The 16,881-nt window shown below is 37.7% G+C and overlaps 1 protein-coding gene across 3 annotated transcripts in view; it reads left to right on the top strand.

Annotated features, from left to right (window-relative positions):
• The window catches only part of IMPA1 (inositol monophosphatase 1), a 33,354-nt gene extending 19,097 nt beyond the window's left edge, over positions 1–14,257 (top strand). For all 3 annotated transcript variants that reach the window (XM_036998063.2, XM_036998065.2, XM_036998064.2), the window contains 2 exons: positions 11,729–11,880; positions 12,728–14,257. In XM_036998063.2, the coding sequence (XP_036853958.2) occupies positions 11,729–11,880; positions 12,728–12,843 (268 nt within the window). In that variant the 3' untranslated portion in view covers positions 12,844–14,257. The remainder of the gene's footprint in view (positions 1–11,728; positions 11,881–12,727) is intronic.
• The last annotated feature ends 2,624 nt before the right edge of the window (positions 14,258–16,881 follow it).

Genomic DNA, 16,881 nt, shown 5'->3' with positions numbered 1-16,881 from the left:
TGATCAAATGGTTGTTAACAACAATAAAATTCTGTATAGGGGAGTCAATGCTCAATGCACAATCATTAATCCACCCCAAGCCTAATTTTCGTCAGTCTCCAATCCTCTGAAGCATAACGAACAAGTTCTTACATGGAGAACAAATTCTTACATAGTGAATAAGTTACATGGTGAACAGTACAAGGGCAGTCATCACAGAAACTTTCGGTTTTGATTATGCATTATGAACTATAAACAATTAGTTCAAATATGAATATTCGTTTGATTTTTATACTTGATTTATATGTGGATACCACATTTCTCTCTTTATTATTATTATTTTTAATAAAATGCTAAAGTGGTAGGTAGATGCAAGATAAAGGTAGAAAACATAGTTTAGTGTTGTAGGAGAGCAAATGTAGATGATCAGGTGTGTGCCTGTAGACTAAGTGTTAATCCAAGCTAGACAAGGGCAATAAAACATCCACGGATGCAGAAGATTTCTCTCAAAACAGAGGGGGTGAAGTTCTAAGTCTCACCTCTGTTGATCTCCAGTTTCTCACCTGATGGCCCCCCTGCGACTGGGCCTGTCTTAGGGTGTTCCTCCCTTGAGGAATCTTACCCGTCTCTGGCTAATCAGTCATCTTCCAGGGCCATACAGGGAAATGTAAAGTTGGTAAGTGAGAGAGAAGCCTTATTGTTTGAAAAGGTCAGCTTTTTTTTTTTTTTTCAGGAAGGAACCAGGTTTTATTTCATCTGTAAGTTTTGATTACATCTATTAAAATACAAAAAAATAAAAATTACCACCACAACAAAAACAAATAAAACCCCATAAATACAAATAGAAGGGGAGGAAAATATTCAGTGGAACCATGTGTATAATTTATCAATCATATGCCTTAAAATGAAAAAATTCACTAAAAAATCCAGCTAGCTCTTGGTAGGTAGTTGCTCCATATTTTATTCACTAAATCATCTGGTGAATTGTCAGAATTTTCACTTGTATTCAAAGTATTTAGCAATATATACCTTCAATCATGTATTCAATACATATGTGAGTTGGACTAGGGAGAACATCCACAAATAAGTAATTACTACACAGTGCGATGGATTCTGGAATACAGATATTCACAAAGGGAGTAGTTCCTAATTTTAATTCTTCCAGGAGCCAAATAAGCCTTAAGATAAAAAGTTCCTGTATCCATCAAAGTGGAGCAGAAGGGATGTTATATGCAGATGAAATAGCTGCTGCAAACAAATAAAACCTTGAAACGGGGAGCCAGTGCAGGCAACTATACGGGAGCTGTTCTGAGGGCCTGGAGTTTAAACTTGGCCTCCTGTTGCATTTCGGCCTTGGGAGATTCATGCTAACCTCATCTGATGGTGTCATATGGTCCTATTGGCTCTTCCAGTCAGTTCCACTCAAGGCTACTCTTGAGTTAAATTAAAAGACTCTCTGCAGAGAGATAGGTTTTGAGACACTTGGCTTGATTCCTCAGGCTCACTGTAGGTCTCCAAATCTCTAAATGCTTTTCCTCCTGCCTTGAGCTTATTTTTTTTTTTTCATTTTTTTTTTTTTTGAGAGGGCATCTCTCATATTTATTGATCAAATGGTTGTTAACAACAATAAAATTCAGTATAGGGGGGTCAATGCTCAATGTACAATCATTAATCCATCTCAAGTCTAATTCTCGTCAGTCTCCAATCTTCTGAAGCATAACGAACAAGTTCTTACATGGTGAACGAATTCTTACATAGTGAATAAATTCTTACATGGTGAACAGTACAAGGGCATTCATCACAGAAACTTTCGGTTTTGATCGCGCATTATGACCTATAAACAATCAGGTCAAATATGAATATTCGTTTGATTTTTGTACTTCATTTATATGTTGATCCCACATTTCTCCCTTTATTATTATTATTATTTTTATTTTTAATAAAATGCTGAAGTGGTAGGTAGATGCAAGATAAAGGTATAAAACATAGTTTAGTGCTGTAAGAGGGCAAATGTAGATGATCAGATGATCAGGTGTGTGCCTATGGACTAAGTATTAATCCAGGCTAGACAAGGGCAGCAAAAGATCCACGGATGCAGAAGATTTCTCTCAAAGCAGGGGGGGTGAGGTTCTGAGCCTCAACTCTGTTGATCCCCAAATTCTCACCTGATGGCCCCCCTGCGACTGTGCCTGTCTTAGGTTGTTCCTCCCTTGAGGAATCTTACCTGTCTCTGGCTAACCAGTCATCTTCCGGGGCCATACAGGGAAATGTAAAGTTGGTAAGTGAGAGAGAAGCCATATTGTTTGAAAAGGTTAGCTTTTTACTTCTTTGCAGATTTATGCCCTGTGGCTTCTATGCCCAGCACCTGTCTCGAGGTATCTTTACCACCTGGAGGAATTATGATACTCGGTAAATTCGATATGAGGCACGAATTCTATTTAAGGGTTGTAATTAGGAAGAAAGAAGAAAAGCTATAGATGTAGCATATGGAAGGAAACATGGGAGGATTGATTATTTCTTTGACATATCTTCTTGTAGAGTACCTTAAGTATGTATAGGTTTTAAACTACTAACTAATTTGCACACACATATTAACATAATAGGAATACGGTGACATAAACAAAGCAAATCTATAATTACCATCCATCTCCAGTGAAGCCAAGAAAACCGTTTAGGCACCCTAGGCATTTGTGAAAATTTATCTATGATATGATGGATATTGTCCAACTGTACTTGAACAGTCTGAGAGAAATCAGACAAATTAAAGCAGCCTATTTCTGGGATCTGTTCACATCCCATATGTTCTTTTAACCGTAGATAGTCTATAGTCATAAGATTTTGGAGTGCTACAACTTGCACCCCTCCCAACTCCTGGTTGAGTTCCAACAGTACAGATCCGGTCAAATTCGTTGTCTCACTGTATGCACATGCCAGCCTAGACATCTCCCTCCTCATTCCTATGGCAAGTCCAAGAGACGGTGGGCTGGATGCAGCCACAACCGCAGCATCGTCCAGATCCCTGTGGAGGCTTTTTGATGATCATCCCCCGGCACAAGTCCTCCAGAGAGTGCTGATGCCGGAAACTCCTCCTCATATCGTATCTTAGTTCATTTTCTGGGTATCCAAGCTAGGCCTTGATCTTCTGCATAAAAATAAACAGACCCTTTGCCCACACTTTGACATGCCCTCTATACCACTGTGCAGAACTCATTGGAGGTCAGCACACAGTAACTGCTTTTTTTTTTTTAATTAAGAGAAAGGAATATTATCAGAAAAGAGTACCTCCATAGCTGATCATCTGACACCCTTTAAGTGATCAACATTAAGGATATTTAAAGCATGCGTTGATCTTTGATTTACCAATAGTTTTATCCTATCAAGGAGTAATCCCCCTTTTCTTTCTTTCTTTCTTTCTTTTTTTTTTTTTTAATTTTTAATCTACACTTACATGAAGAATACTATGTTTACTATGCTCTCCCCTATATCAGGTCCCCCCTAACAACCACATTACGGTTACTGTCCATCAGCTTAGCAAAATGTTGTAGAGTCACTACTTGTCCTCTCTGTGTTGTGCAGCCCACCCTCCCCTTTCTCCCTCCCCCCCATGCATGCTAATCTTAATACCCCCCTTCTTTTTCCACCCCCTTATCCCTCCCTGCCCACCCATCCTCCCCAGTTCCTTTCACTTTGGTACCTGTTAGTCCATTTTTGGGTTCTGTAATTCCGCTGCTGTTTTGTTCCTTCAGTTTTTCCTTTGTTCCTATACTCCTCAGATGAGTGAAATCATTTGGTATTTCTCTTTCTCTGCTTGGCCTATTTCACTGAGCATAATACTCTCCAGCTCCATCCATGTTGCTTCAAATGGTTGGATTTTTCCACTTCTTATGGCTGAGTAGTATTCCATTGTGTATATGTACCACATCTTCTTTATCCATTCATCTACCGATGGACATTTAGGTTGCTTCCAATTCTTGGCTATTGTAAGTAGTGCTGCGATAAACATAGGGGTGCATCTGTCTTTTTCAAATTTGATTGCTGCGTTCTTAGGGTAAATTCCTAGGAGTGGAATTCCTGGGTCAAATGGTAGGTCTGTTTTGAGCATTTTGATGCACCTCCATACTGCTTTCCACAATGGTTGAACTAATTTACATTCCCACCAGCAGTGTAGGAGGGTTCCCCTTTCTCCACAGCCTCGCCAACATTTGTTGTTGTTTGTCTTTTGGATGGCAGCTATCCTTACTGGTGTGAGGTGATACCTCACTGTAGTTTTAATTTGCATTTCTCTGATAATTAGCGATGTGGAGCATCTTTTCATGTGTCTGTTGGCCATCTGTATTTCTTTTTTAGAGAACTGTCTGTTCAGTTCCTCTGCCCATTTTTTAATTGGGTTATTTGTTTTTTGTTTGTTGAGGCGTGTGAGCTCTTTATATATTCTGGACGTCAAGCCTTTATCGGATCTGTCATTTTCAAATATATTCTCCCATACTATAGGGTTCCTTTTTGTTCTATTGATGGTGTCTTTCGCTGTACAGAAGCTTTTCAGCTTAATGTAGTCCCACTTGCTCATTTTTGCTGTTGTTTTCCTTGCCCGGGGAGATATGTTCAAGAAGAGGTCACTCATGTTTATGTCTAAGAGGTTTTTGCCTATGTTTTTTTCCAAGAGTTTAATGGTTTCATGACTTACATTCAGGTCTTTGATCCATTTTGAGTTTACCTTTGTATATGGGGTTAGACAATGGTCCAGTTTCATTCTCCTACATGTAGCTGTCCAGTTTTGCCAGCACCATCTGTTGAAGAGACTGTCATTTTGCCATTGTATGTCCATGGCTCCTTTATCAAATATTAATTGACCATATATGTTTGGGTTCATGTCTGGAGTCTCTAATCTGTTCCACTGGTCTGTGGCTCTGTTCTTGTGCCAGTACCAAATTGTCTTGATTACTATGGCTTTGTAGTAGAGCTTGAAGTTGGGGAGTGAGATCCCCCCTACTTTATTCTTCTTTTTCAGGATTGCTTTGGCTATTTGGGGTCTTTGGTGTTTCCATATGAATTTTTGAATTATTTGTTCCAATTCATTGAAGAATGTTGCTGGTAATTTGAGAGGGATTGCAGCAAATCTGTATATTGCTTTGGGCAGGATGGCCATTTTGACGATATTAATTCTTCCTAGCCATGAGCATGGGATGAGTTTCCACTTGTTAGTGTCCCCTTTAATTTCTCCTAAGAGTGACTTGTAGTTTTCAGAGTAAAAGTCTTTCACTTCTTTGGTTAGGTTTATTCCTAGGTATTTTATTCTTTTTGATGCAATGGTGAATGGAACTGTTTTCCTCATTTCTCTTTCTATTGATTCATTGTTAGTGTATAGGAAAGCTACAGATTTCTGTGTGTTAATTTTGTATCCTGCAACTTTGCTGTATTCTGATATCAGTTCTAGTAGTTTTGGAGTAGAGTCTTTAGGGTTTTTTATGTACAGTATCATATCATCTGCAAATAGTGACAGTTTAACTTCTTCTTTACCAATCTGGATTCCTTGTATTTCTTTGTTTTGTCTGATTGCCGTGGCAAGGACCTCTAGTACTATGTTGAATAACAGTGGGGAGAGTGGGCATCCCTGTCTTGTTCCCAATCGCAGAGGAAGAGCTTTCAGCTTCTCGCTGTTCAGTATGATGTTGGCTGTGGGTTTATCATATATGGCCTTTATTATGTTGAGGTACTTGCCCTCTATACCCATTTGGTGAGAGTTTTCATCATGAATGGATGTTGAATTTTGTCAAATGCTTTTTCAGCATCTATGGAGATGATCATGTGGTTTTTATCTTTCTTTTTGTTGATGTGGTGGATGATGTTGATGGATTTTCGAATGTTGTACCATCCTTGCATCCCTGGGATGAATCCCACTTGGTCATGGTGTATGATCCTTTTGATATACTGTTGAATTCTGTTTGCTAATATTTTATTGAGTATTTTTGCATCTACATTCATCAGGGATATTGGTCTGTAATTTTCTTTTTTGGTGGGGTCTTTGCCTGGTTTTGGTATTAGGGTGATGTTGGCTTCATAGAATGAGTTTGGAAGTATTCTCTCCTCTTTTATTTTTTAGAAAACTTTAAGGAGAATGGGTATTATGTCTTCTCTGTGTGTCTGATAAAATTCCGAGGTAAATCCGTCCGGCCCCGGGGTTTTGTTCTTGGGTAGTTTTTTGATGACCGTTTCAATTTCTTTGCTCGTAATTGGTTTAACTTTTGTGTTTCTTCCTTGGTTAATCTTGGAAGGTTGTATTTTTCTAGGAAGTTGTCCATTTCTTCTAGGTTTTCCAGCTTGTTGGCATATAGGTTTTCATAGTAGTCTTTAATAATTCTTTGTATTTCTGTGGAGTCTGTTGTGATTTTTCCGTTCTTATTTCTGATTCTGTTGATTTGTGTTGATTCTCTTTTTCTCTTAATAAGTCTGGCTAGAGGCTTATCTATTTTGTTTATTTTCTCAAAGAACCAGCTCTTGGTTTCATTGATTTTTGCTATTGTTTTATTCTTCTCAATTTTGTTTATTTCTTCTCTGATCTTTTATTGTGTCCCTCCTTCTGCTGACTTTAGGCCTCATTTGTTCTTCTTTTTCCAGTTTCGATAATTGTGATGTTAGACTATTCATTTGGAATTGTTCTTCCTTCTTCAAGTGTGCCTGGGTCGCTATATATTTTCCTCTTAAGACTGCTTTCGCTGCATCCCACAGAAGTTGGGGCTTTGTGTTGTTGTTGTCATTTGTTTCCATGTATTGCTTGTTCTCTATTTTAATTTGGTCATTGATTATTTAGGTGCATGTTGTTAAGCCTCCATGTGTTTGTGGGCCTTTTGGCTTTCTTTGTACAATTTAGTTCTAGTTTTATTCCTCTGGTCTGAGAAGTTGGTTGGTAGAATTTCAATCTTTTTGAATTTACTGAGGCTCTTTTTGTAGCCTAGTTTGTGGTCTTTTCTGAAGAATGTTCCATGTGCAGTTGAGAAGAATGTGTATCCTGTTGCTTTTGGATGTAGAGTTCTTTAGATGTCTATTAGGTCCATCTGTTCTAGTGTGTTGTTCAGTGCCTCTGTGTCTTTACTTATTTTCTGTCCAGTGGATCTATCCTTTGGAGTGAGTGGCATGTTTAAGTCTCCTAAAGTGAATGCATTGCATTCTGTTTACTCCTTTAGTTCTGTTAGTATTTGTTTCACATATGCTGATGGTCCTGTGTTGGGTGCATATGTATTTATAATGGTTATATCCTCTTGTTGGACTGAGCCCTTTATCATTATGTAATGTCCTTTTTATCTCTTGTTACTTTCTTTGTTTTGAAGTCTATTTTGTCTGATACTAGTACTGCAACACCTGCTTTTTTCTCCCTGTTGTTTGCATGAAATATCTTTTTCCATCCCTTGACTTTTAGTCTGTGCATATCTTTGGGTTTGAGGTGAGTCTCTTGTAAGCCACATAAAGATGGGTCTTGCTTTTTCATCCATTCTGTTACTCTGTGTCTTTTGATTGGTGCATTCAGTCCATTTACATTTAGGGTGATTATTGAAAGATATGTACTTATTGCTATTTCAGCCTTTAGATTCGTGGTTATCAAAGGTTCAAAGTTAGCTTCTTTAGTATCTTCCTGTCTAACTTAACTCGTTTATTGAGCTATTGTAAACACTGTCTGGTGATTCTTTATTTCTCTCCCTTCTTTTTCCTCCTCCTCCATTGTTCATATGTTAGATGTTTTGTTCTGTGCTCTTTTGTGTTTCCTTTGAGTGCTTTTGTGGGTAGTTGATTTTATTTTTTGCCTTTAGTTAGTGTTTGATTGGTCTGCTTTCTTTGCTGTGATTTTATTTTCTCTGGTGACATCTGTTTATCCTTAGCAGTGCTCCCATCTAGAGCAGTCCCTCTAAAATACCCTGTAGAGGTGGTTTGTGGGAGGCAAATTCCTTCAACTTTAATTTATCTGGGAATTGTTTAATCCCTCTTTCAAATTTAAATGATTATTATGCTGGATACAGTATTCTTGGTTCAAGGCCCTTCTGTTTCATTGCATTAAATATATCATGCCATTCTCTTCTGGCCTGTAAGGTTTCTGTTGAGAATTCTGTTGTTAGGTTGATGGGTTTTCCTTTGTAGGGGACCGTTTTTCTGTCTCTGGCTGTCTTTAATACTCTGTCCTTGTCTTTGATCTTTGCTGTTTTAATTATTATGTGTCTTGGTGTTGTCCTCCTTGGGTCCCTTCTGTTGGGAGTTCTGTGTGGTCTGAGCGACCATTTCCTCCCCTAGTTTGTGGAAGTTTTCAGCAATTATTTCTTCAAATACTCTTTCTATCCCTTTTTCTCTCTTCTTCTTCTTCTGGTACCCCTATCATGCGGATATTGTTCCATTTGGATTGGTCACACTGTTCTCTTAATATTCTTTCATTCCTGGAGATCCTTTTATCTCTCTGTGCGTCAGGTTCTCTGTGTTCCTGTTCTCTGATTTCTATTCCATTAACAGCTTCTTGCACCTCGTCCATTTTGCTTCTATGTCCTTCCAGAGATTGTTTTATTTCTGTATTCTCCCTCCCAACTTTATCCTTTAGCTCTTGCATTTTTCTCTGCAGCTCCTTCAGCATGGTTATGACCTTTATTACCTCATCCATTTTGCTTTTAAGTCCTTCCAGATATTGTTTTATTTCTGTATTCTCCCTCCCAACTTTATCCGTTAGCTCTTGCATTTTTCTCTGCAGCTCCATCAGCATGGTTATGACCTTTATTTTGAATTCTTTTTCAGGAAGATCGGTTAAATTTATCTCCCCAGGTCCCCTCTCAGGGGATGTCTGGGTTATTCTTGTCTGTATCAAATTCGTCTGCCTTTTCATGGCAATAGAGGTAGTCATAGGCGGTTGGCACGTCTGTCAGCTGGGAGAACAAAGTCCCTCCCTGCTTGCCTGTCTCCTTTCCTTCTGGTGAGAATGGTGACCCCTAAGTGGCTTGTGCTGGTCAGCTGTGCCCCAACGGGGCCTCTGAGTCCGGCCCCGGGTGGCTGCGGAGGTGGCTCTCTGCGCTGCTACTCCGCTATGGTGGGTCATACCTGAGGGAGAACAGGCAGGCGGCTGTTTATCCCCGTGAGGGGCCTCAGGGCTGCGCTGCCACCCAGGGGTTTAGGGTGCCTGGAGTTCCCCTGGATTCCCAGCTGCTGGGCTGAGTGTTCCAGGATGCTTCCGGCCAGCTGTAAGGCTCCTGTCCTTTTATGACTTTCAAAAAGCACTCGCTTTTTGTCCCAGGGGCGCCGGCCGCGAGGACCCACTCGCAGGTTTTACTGTTCCATTTCCCTAATATCCAGCACACCACGCCCTGTGTACTTGCGCTCCTGGTGTGGATGACTAGGGCTGGGTATTTAGCAGTCCTGGGCTCCAACTCTCTCCCCTCTCTGACTCCGCTCCTCCCACTGGGGAGCTGAGGTTGTGGGCGCGGTTGGGTCCAACTGGGCCACAGCTTGTATCTTACCCCCTTTGTGAGGTGCTGAGTTCTCGCAGATGTAGATGTAGCCTGGCTGTTGTACTGTACCTTCTGGTCTCTCTTTTAGGAATAATTATATTTGTTATATTTTCAAACATATATATGATTTTGGGAGGAGATTTCCACTGCCCTACTCATGCCGCCATCTTGGCTCCCCTTCAATAATCTTATTTTGATTTTTTTAGATATAAAACAAATTCTACACTGAGCATTAGTTTCCCATTGTTTCGTTAAAAACCAAAGGATCTGCCCGGAAGATGACTGGTTAGCCAGAGACAGGTAAGATTCCTCAAGGGAGGAACAACCTAAGACAGGCACAGTCGCAGGGGGGCCATCAGGTGAGAAATTGGGGATCAACAGTGGTGAGGCTTAGAACCTCACCCCCCCTGTTTTGAGAGAAATCTGCATCCGTGGATGTTTTAAGGCCCTTGTCTAGCTTGGATCAACACATAGTCTACAGGCACACACCTGATCATCTACAATTGCTCTCCTACAACACTAAACTATGTTTTCTACCTTTATCTTACATCTACCTACCACTTCAGCATTTTATTAAAAATAATAATAATAATAATAATAATAATAAAGGGAGAAATGTGGGATCCACATATAAATCAAGTATAAAAATCAAACGAATATTCATATTTGACCTGATTGTTTATAATTCATAATGCGTGATCAAAACCGAAAGTTTCTGTGATGACTGCCCTTGTACTGTTCACCATGTAAGAACTTATTCACTATGTAAGAATTCATTCACCATGTAAGAACTTGTTCGTTATGCTTCAGAAGATTGGAGACTGATGAGAATTAGGCTTGAGATGGATTAATGATTGTGCATTGAGCATTGACCCCCCTATACAGAATTTTATTGTTGTTAACAACTATTTGATCAATAAATATGAGAGATGCCCTCTAAAAAAAAAACAAAAACAAAGTATCTCAGTGAGCAGACCTCACTGCCTTATTTTGAGAGGATTAAACAATTATAAAAGGAATTTGAGTAAGAACCATTTGAAAATACATTACCTTGAAGACATGATGAATTCATTCTATTAAATAGTTCAGTGTGCATTTTTCTAATTTAAAGGGATACTTGCTAACATAACCATAATACTATTACAAAAATCAGAAAATTAACATTGATAGATTACCAAATATAGTGACTTCATTCAAATTTTGAAAAATTCTGACCTAATACCCAATCCAAGATCATACATTGCATTTAGTTATTTCTTATCAATTACCTTTAAGCTACAGCAGATGATTAGTCTTTTTTTTTTAATGATCTTTACACTTGAAAAACATAGGCCAATTGCTTTGTAGTGCATCTCTTGATTTGGGTTTGTCTGGTTTCCTCATGATTAAATTTGTGTTATGCATTTTTTTTATTAATGTATCATCATTGATACACACTCTTATGAAGGCTTCACAAGAAAAACATGTGTTATGAATTTTTGGCAGGAATGCCACCGAAGTAAAGTTGTGTCCTTCTAAGTGCATCCTGTCAGGAGGCACATGATACCCTTTTTTGTCCCATTGTTGGTGATAGTAACTTAGATCACTTGGTAATAGTAGACTATTGTAAAGATGCCATCTTTTCCATTTGTAGTTACTGTTTATTTTAGGGGGAGATACTTTGACACTTTGTAAATAACAATTTTTTACCCACTCATTTTAGCATTTATTGATGATGCTCTCCTGAGTCAGTTATCATTCTAATGACTGTCAAGTAGTGTCCATACTTAATTTGGTATATTTCCAGGGAAAAGGTGCTGTGACAAAGCAAACCTGAAATAATCTTCCCCGGCACCTCTGGGTCTAACTAGGGCCTTGGCATACTGTTCTTGTAGTCACACATATGGGTGTGCTTACAGTTGGGAATGACCAATGGCATGTCTTACCCTTCTTAGAGACTACTTGTACTATGGACTATAAGTCCCTAGGATTAGACAAATATGAATATGCATGCATGCCATTATAGTAAAATGATGGCATTTTCTTCTGTTTTTTCCCTCTGAAAAATCATTGTTTTAATGTTTATCTTATTAAATAATTGCTTTTGAATTTTGTGGTTTATATAGTACATCATGATGAGATTTTACGTATTTTTTATTTAAAAATTAGAAAATAGCCTTTTTTACTTGGCCCTCTAGTTTGGTTCAAATTAATCAACATTTACACTGAAGTTAAGGGGGAATACTTACTTTGAAGAAATCATTTTTTTCCAGCCTTTTTTTTTTAATATTTGTTAGGATCCGAGGTGTTGGAACTGCAGCCATTAATATGTGCCTTGTGGCAACCGGAGTTGCAGACGCCTATTATGAAATGGGAATTCACTGCTGGGATATGGCAGGAGCTGGCATTATTGTTACTGAAGCTGGAGGAGTCCTAATGGATGTAACAGGTAAAATTATAGGACAGTAAAGCATTTTTCTCTCAGATTTCTTCCATATATGGCTCTTTTCTTTTGATGCTCAGTGTATGTTATATATCAACTCTTAAAGGCAAAACCATGTAATTTTCTCTAAAATCAATATAGCAAACTTTGACAGAGCAAGGATAAAAAGCAAATGGTAGTGTGGGATTAATAATGATACATGGCTAAGCCTCTTCAAATATATCAGGAGCTCTCAAGAGGCTATAGAAAAGTCTAGAAGGTCACTGAATCTGAGGATTATACCCAGAGCTCTTTGAGTGGCAACTGCTTGTAGTTGATGATGGACTTCCTCCACCATCACTCCCTGCCTTGGGCCTAGACAGGTTAAATATTTGCTCTGAACTGATGGTGGAACTTTTAAAGTGAAGAGGGAAATTTTTTTAAGTGAAAAAATTCACTAGTGATCTGGGCGAAAGTTAACACAGGAAAGGAAATGGAAAAGAGAGTGGTATGAAATGCTTTGGACTCAGATTTCCTCCCCATAGACCCTCAAATGTGAAAGAGGTAATAGGTAATAAGTGTAATAAAAAGAAGAAATAGAAAGAAAAAAGATGAATGACATTTTTCAGATTGGTATAACTGAGATTCTCCCCTTCCACCCAACCTAGTATTTACCAGAAAAAAAGTGCTTAGAAACTCAGTTATGTATTGCTAAAGCTTAAACATTATGATTATATGACAGAGTAGACTTTTTAAAAGGAAACTGAAAGCATTAAAATTTTATGATTGATGATAGTATATATTGCTTTACAAGTTTTAAAGGAATTATTTTTGTATAAAATACAACTATTTTCCATATTTGATTTGATTTTAGGTGGACCATTTGATTTGATGTCACGAAGAATAATTGCTGCAGGTAGTAAAACATTAGCAGAAAGGATCGCCAAAGAAATTCATATAGTACCGTTTCAAAGAGATGATGAAGATTAAGTACAGCCCCCTCCATATTCAGTCACAGTTGCATCTCCTCATATTTGCTGATGCATGGATGGTGTTAAAAATTAAGGGCATCTGTTTCACATGTATAATAGGGTTAGTTTAAATTGTCTTTATTGTCCAGATTAAAATATTGCAACTTATTCCATATTTTACTAAGAGGAGATATGCAAGAATAGATGAGGTGTTTCATCGTTTTTAAAAATGTTGCACATAAGAATGTACTTTGGGAAACATTAGACAGGCATTTGATGAAATAATGAACCTAAATAGTCAATCGCAATTTAAAGTTTTTGAGTATGTATGGGCCTCTGAAATTTTGACTTAACTAATTATGCACATAAGCATTTTTATTAGAAAGTTAACTTTTTGGAAAAAAATCTCTTTGGTTCCAAAACCCATGTTTAATTCAATTTGTAAGAATATAACAAGTACTTCCTAGACCAACGTATCTTTGCTGAGGACCTTATTTTATACATATAGAACTTAGCACAGTGTCTGTCAGCTATAGGCAATCCACATATAAGTACTGAAAGAAAGAATATTTAAAGGTAGCAATTCCTAGTTATAACAGATACGTAAAGTAACGAGCTCACATGTATTCTGTATTATTACTTAAGGTTTTGAATGAAAAGTTACCTGGTCTTCCTTTCATATTTCACATGGCCATTCCTTTTAACATTTCACTCTGCCATACCATTTCAGTTACCATACCACCACATAACTGTGGACATTTCTACAGTTAATGTATTTTCCAAAAATTGTGTTATGTGTTTGGATTCCTTTAAAGTCCCTATGTGAAAGAAAAGAAACTGTTACCAAAAAAGCACTCTAATCAAGTACTAATATAATTAGGGACAGTATAACATTTTAGTAAATTCAATATTCACATGTTGAAGATGTCCAGATTGATCTGGTTGTGCACAGGAAACCTAGAACCTGGCAATACTATACTATTAACACTGTAGTGTTAGTTTCTTCCCAAATTCCTCATTTAACTTTGTTGCCACTGGATTCTGTTCAGCCTTTAAATATTCCTTACAAGTCTTTAGCTTATCAAACTCAAAAAGAAAATTGTTCAAGCTCTTATATATTTTAAAAATAAGATTAATTTATTGCTTAGCCTTAGGCATGTGAACAGACTGTTAAGTTTTAGTTTAGCTATGCTCACGAGAACTGTATTTGATAAAATGAAAACTGCATCTGTGAAGTTTTCAAGAAGGGTTATTTTGTTGTGCACATTTGATTCAGTAAATATAAGTGATACTAAGATGTATTATAATTCCTATATTTGTACTGTTGATTACATGCAGTAAAAACATCTCATATTATTCTGAAACAGGTTGATTTGAGATTTAATGTATTTTGATTAAGACTATCATTAATAAAATTTTAAATAAAAATATAATTGATGTTTACATTATTAAAGTTTGTAGTTTAAGTTACTTTTAGGGGTTTTGTGTTGAGTTATAAATATTTGACTCTTGTAGTTGTGATTAAAAATATGTTCTTGTTTTTTGCCTACAGTTTTTCCAATTTTCTAAGACTTAAAATAATTTTCTAGTAGGTAGTATATTTTTTCCTTTTTTTATTCTAAATGGAAGTAGGTATTTTATGACTAAAATTGTGTTAGACATTGAAAAAGGATGATTGACAAGTGAATTAACTGATTAGTTGGAAAATATTTTCGAGTAGCAGGACTTCTTAGACTCAACATTAGACTCAACATATGTAAGGTATAAGTAAATACTGAGCATCCATAAGGAGCTGAAGCACCTGCCATGTGTCAGTCCAATGATTCTGCCCTTTTTTGAAGTCACAGGAGATGTCCTGATCTTCAGAAGGCAAATCTTTTCTGCCTTTAACTTACTTATCCTCTCTGCAGTTCTTTACCCTTGCTTGTTCTCTGCATTTTTAAAATCACATTTAAAAAATTCTCCTCAACTTCTCAGTCTCCTTTACTGACTTCTCAGTGATGATACTGTTGAGTGGCGTGCCATCCTTGGCCCTCTCTTCTACCAGGTCACTCAGAAAACTCACGCACATCCATTCTACTGGCTCCCAAATGGTGGCCTAGGGCCCACGCTTCTATCTTGAGTTCTCACCCTTACTCTCCAGCTCCTTGCTTGATGTCCTTTTTGGAATGTTCTACACTTTTATCTGCTCAGTGTGTCTCCAATCAAACTAATTTTTCACTCAGTTCTCTGCTACTCCTCTGTATGCTTTCACTTCCCACATTCTCTCAAATGAGAACCTGTTGTATTTGATGATTCCTTTCCTCTAGTACCTTATTCAGTTTATCATAACTGAGTTTTTCATAATATGGCCCCATCTAATGTTCCGATGGAATACTCAGCCTTTACATTACTGGACTCCTCTGAGCCTTTACAAAATGGTCTACAGTAATAATAGATAATTCTTTTTTTTCTTTTTCATGATCATAAAGATACCTCTAAGTCACAGTCATTCCCCTCTCCTTGGAACTTGCCCCCAACACGGGGCTGTGCCTACTGTCACAACATTTGTAGATGTGCTTCTGCTGGGGAACTGGACATCTTACTTTGTGATAGAGATTGGGAATGACTGGGAATACCTTATGCTATGAAGTGCTTTAGGTCAGCACTGAATAAGAAGTCTTGCTTCTCGGAATGTCCAGCCCTCAGGCTGATCTGGGCATTAATATTCAATCCCAGATGATGTCCAGTTTAAGAGGAGTAGAAATATGCCATATGTGGTAAGTCCTGTTTTCTAATGTGCCATATGTTATGTATTCATATCCCTTAGCTTGTTTATTCCCTTGGATAACTCAAAGTATTTTCCTTGGTAATGAAAAGTACTATTAATAGTCAGCATTTGTTGAACAAAGTGTACCACACATTATGCTAAGCACTTGACATTCATGATCATATTTAATCCCCACAACAACCCAAGGAGAGGTTATTATCCTCATTTTACTGAGACACACAGATCTTGTTTAATTAGCCCAATTTCCCTGCTCAGAATGACAGTGAAACTGTAAGCAGTGAAACTTACACAGAGAAAGCTCTGTAAAGGAGAGAGACTCAAGAGAGGCGCAAGTCCAGTCTAAACCACCACCCAGTGTTCCTCACCATGGTTGCACAAAAACATCACTGGGAAGTATTTCAACATATTATTGACTGGGTCCCACCTGAGTAAATCTGATTTATTAGATCTGCAGTGCAACCATCAGTATTTTTTAAAAGGGTCCTAAGTGATCTGTTGAGAGCCATAATTGAGACCCATTAGCTACAATGTTAGGCTTCCCAGAAGTAACTGATTTCTTAGAAGTAGCCAAGTCAGCCATCCACCCACTAGTCCCCCACCTCCACAAACCTCAGAGGGTTTCATGATATAATTTGATGTCTTAAAATTGAAATGGTTTGAGTCATCCCTTTGCCTCCTGGTGAGCCTGGCTTGAAAATTAACAGCCTTTTTTATTTCCACAAATCAACACTAGATGGCAAACTACACGTAGGGAATTATCTTATGTTACGTTAAAGAATTTTGATTTCTGAAACATTTTATTTTTCCTTTACATAATTTAATTAGCCAATATTTGGGTTTAACAATATAGTTTTAAAACCAGGGTAATTTTTTCATAAATTGAATTTCTCTATATTCTAGATCAACTCGAATATATAGAATAGCTTAGATATCCTGTATGTGCTATGGAATGGATTTTAGTCATCTTCCAGCTTTAGCTTTCAAAAGGGGTTCATTAATCATAAAAATACATGAAATGAAACACTTGTCTTTTGTTATCACACTTGAGAACACTTCTACCAATAGATTCCAATGTTCCTGTCAAATAATTGACCCAGTAATAAAAATGTTTACAAATGAACTGTTTACCTTTGGGAGCTTAATGCATCCCCAGCCCTGCAAGGCAGGGGGACACAGTGCTGTATGCCCACTTTCCCTTTTCCTTAGAAACTGTTTGCTTGGGTGATGGAGATACAGAAGTGGGGAATGCAAAGCACAATGCAAGAGAAGTATATTAATATGGTCATT

The sequence above is a fragment of the Manis javanica genome, chromosome 2 (assembly GCF_040802235.1).
Source record: "Manis javanica isolate MJ-LG chromosome 2, MJ_LKY, whole genome shotgun sequence".
Taxonomy (NCBI): domain Eukaryota; kingdom Metazoa; phylum Chordata; class Mammalia; order Pholidota; family Manidae; genus Manis; species Manis javanica.
This window is presented reverse-complemented; position numbering and strand designations above follow the sequence as displayed.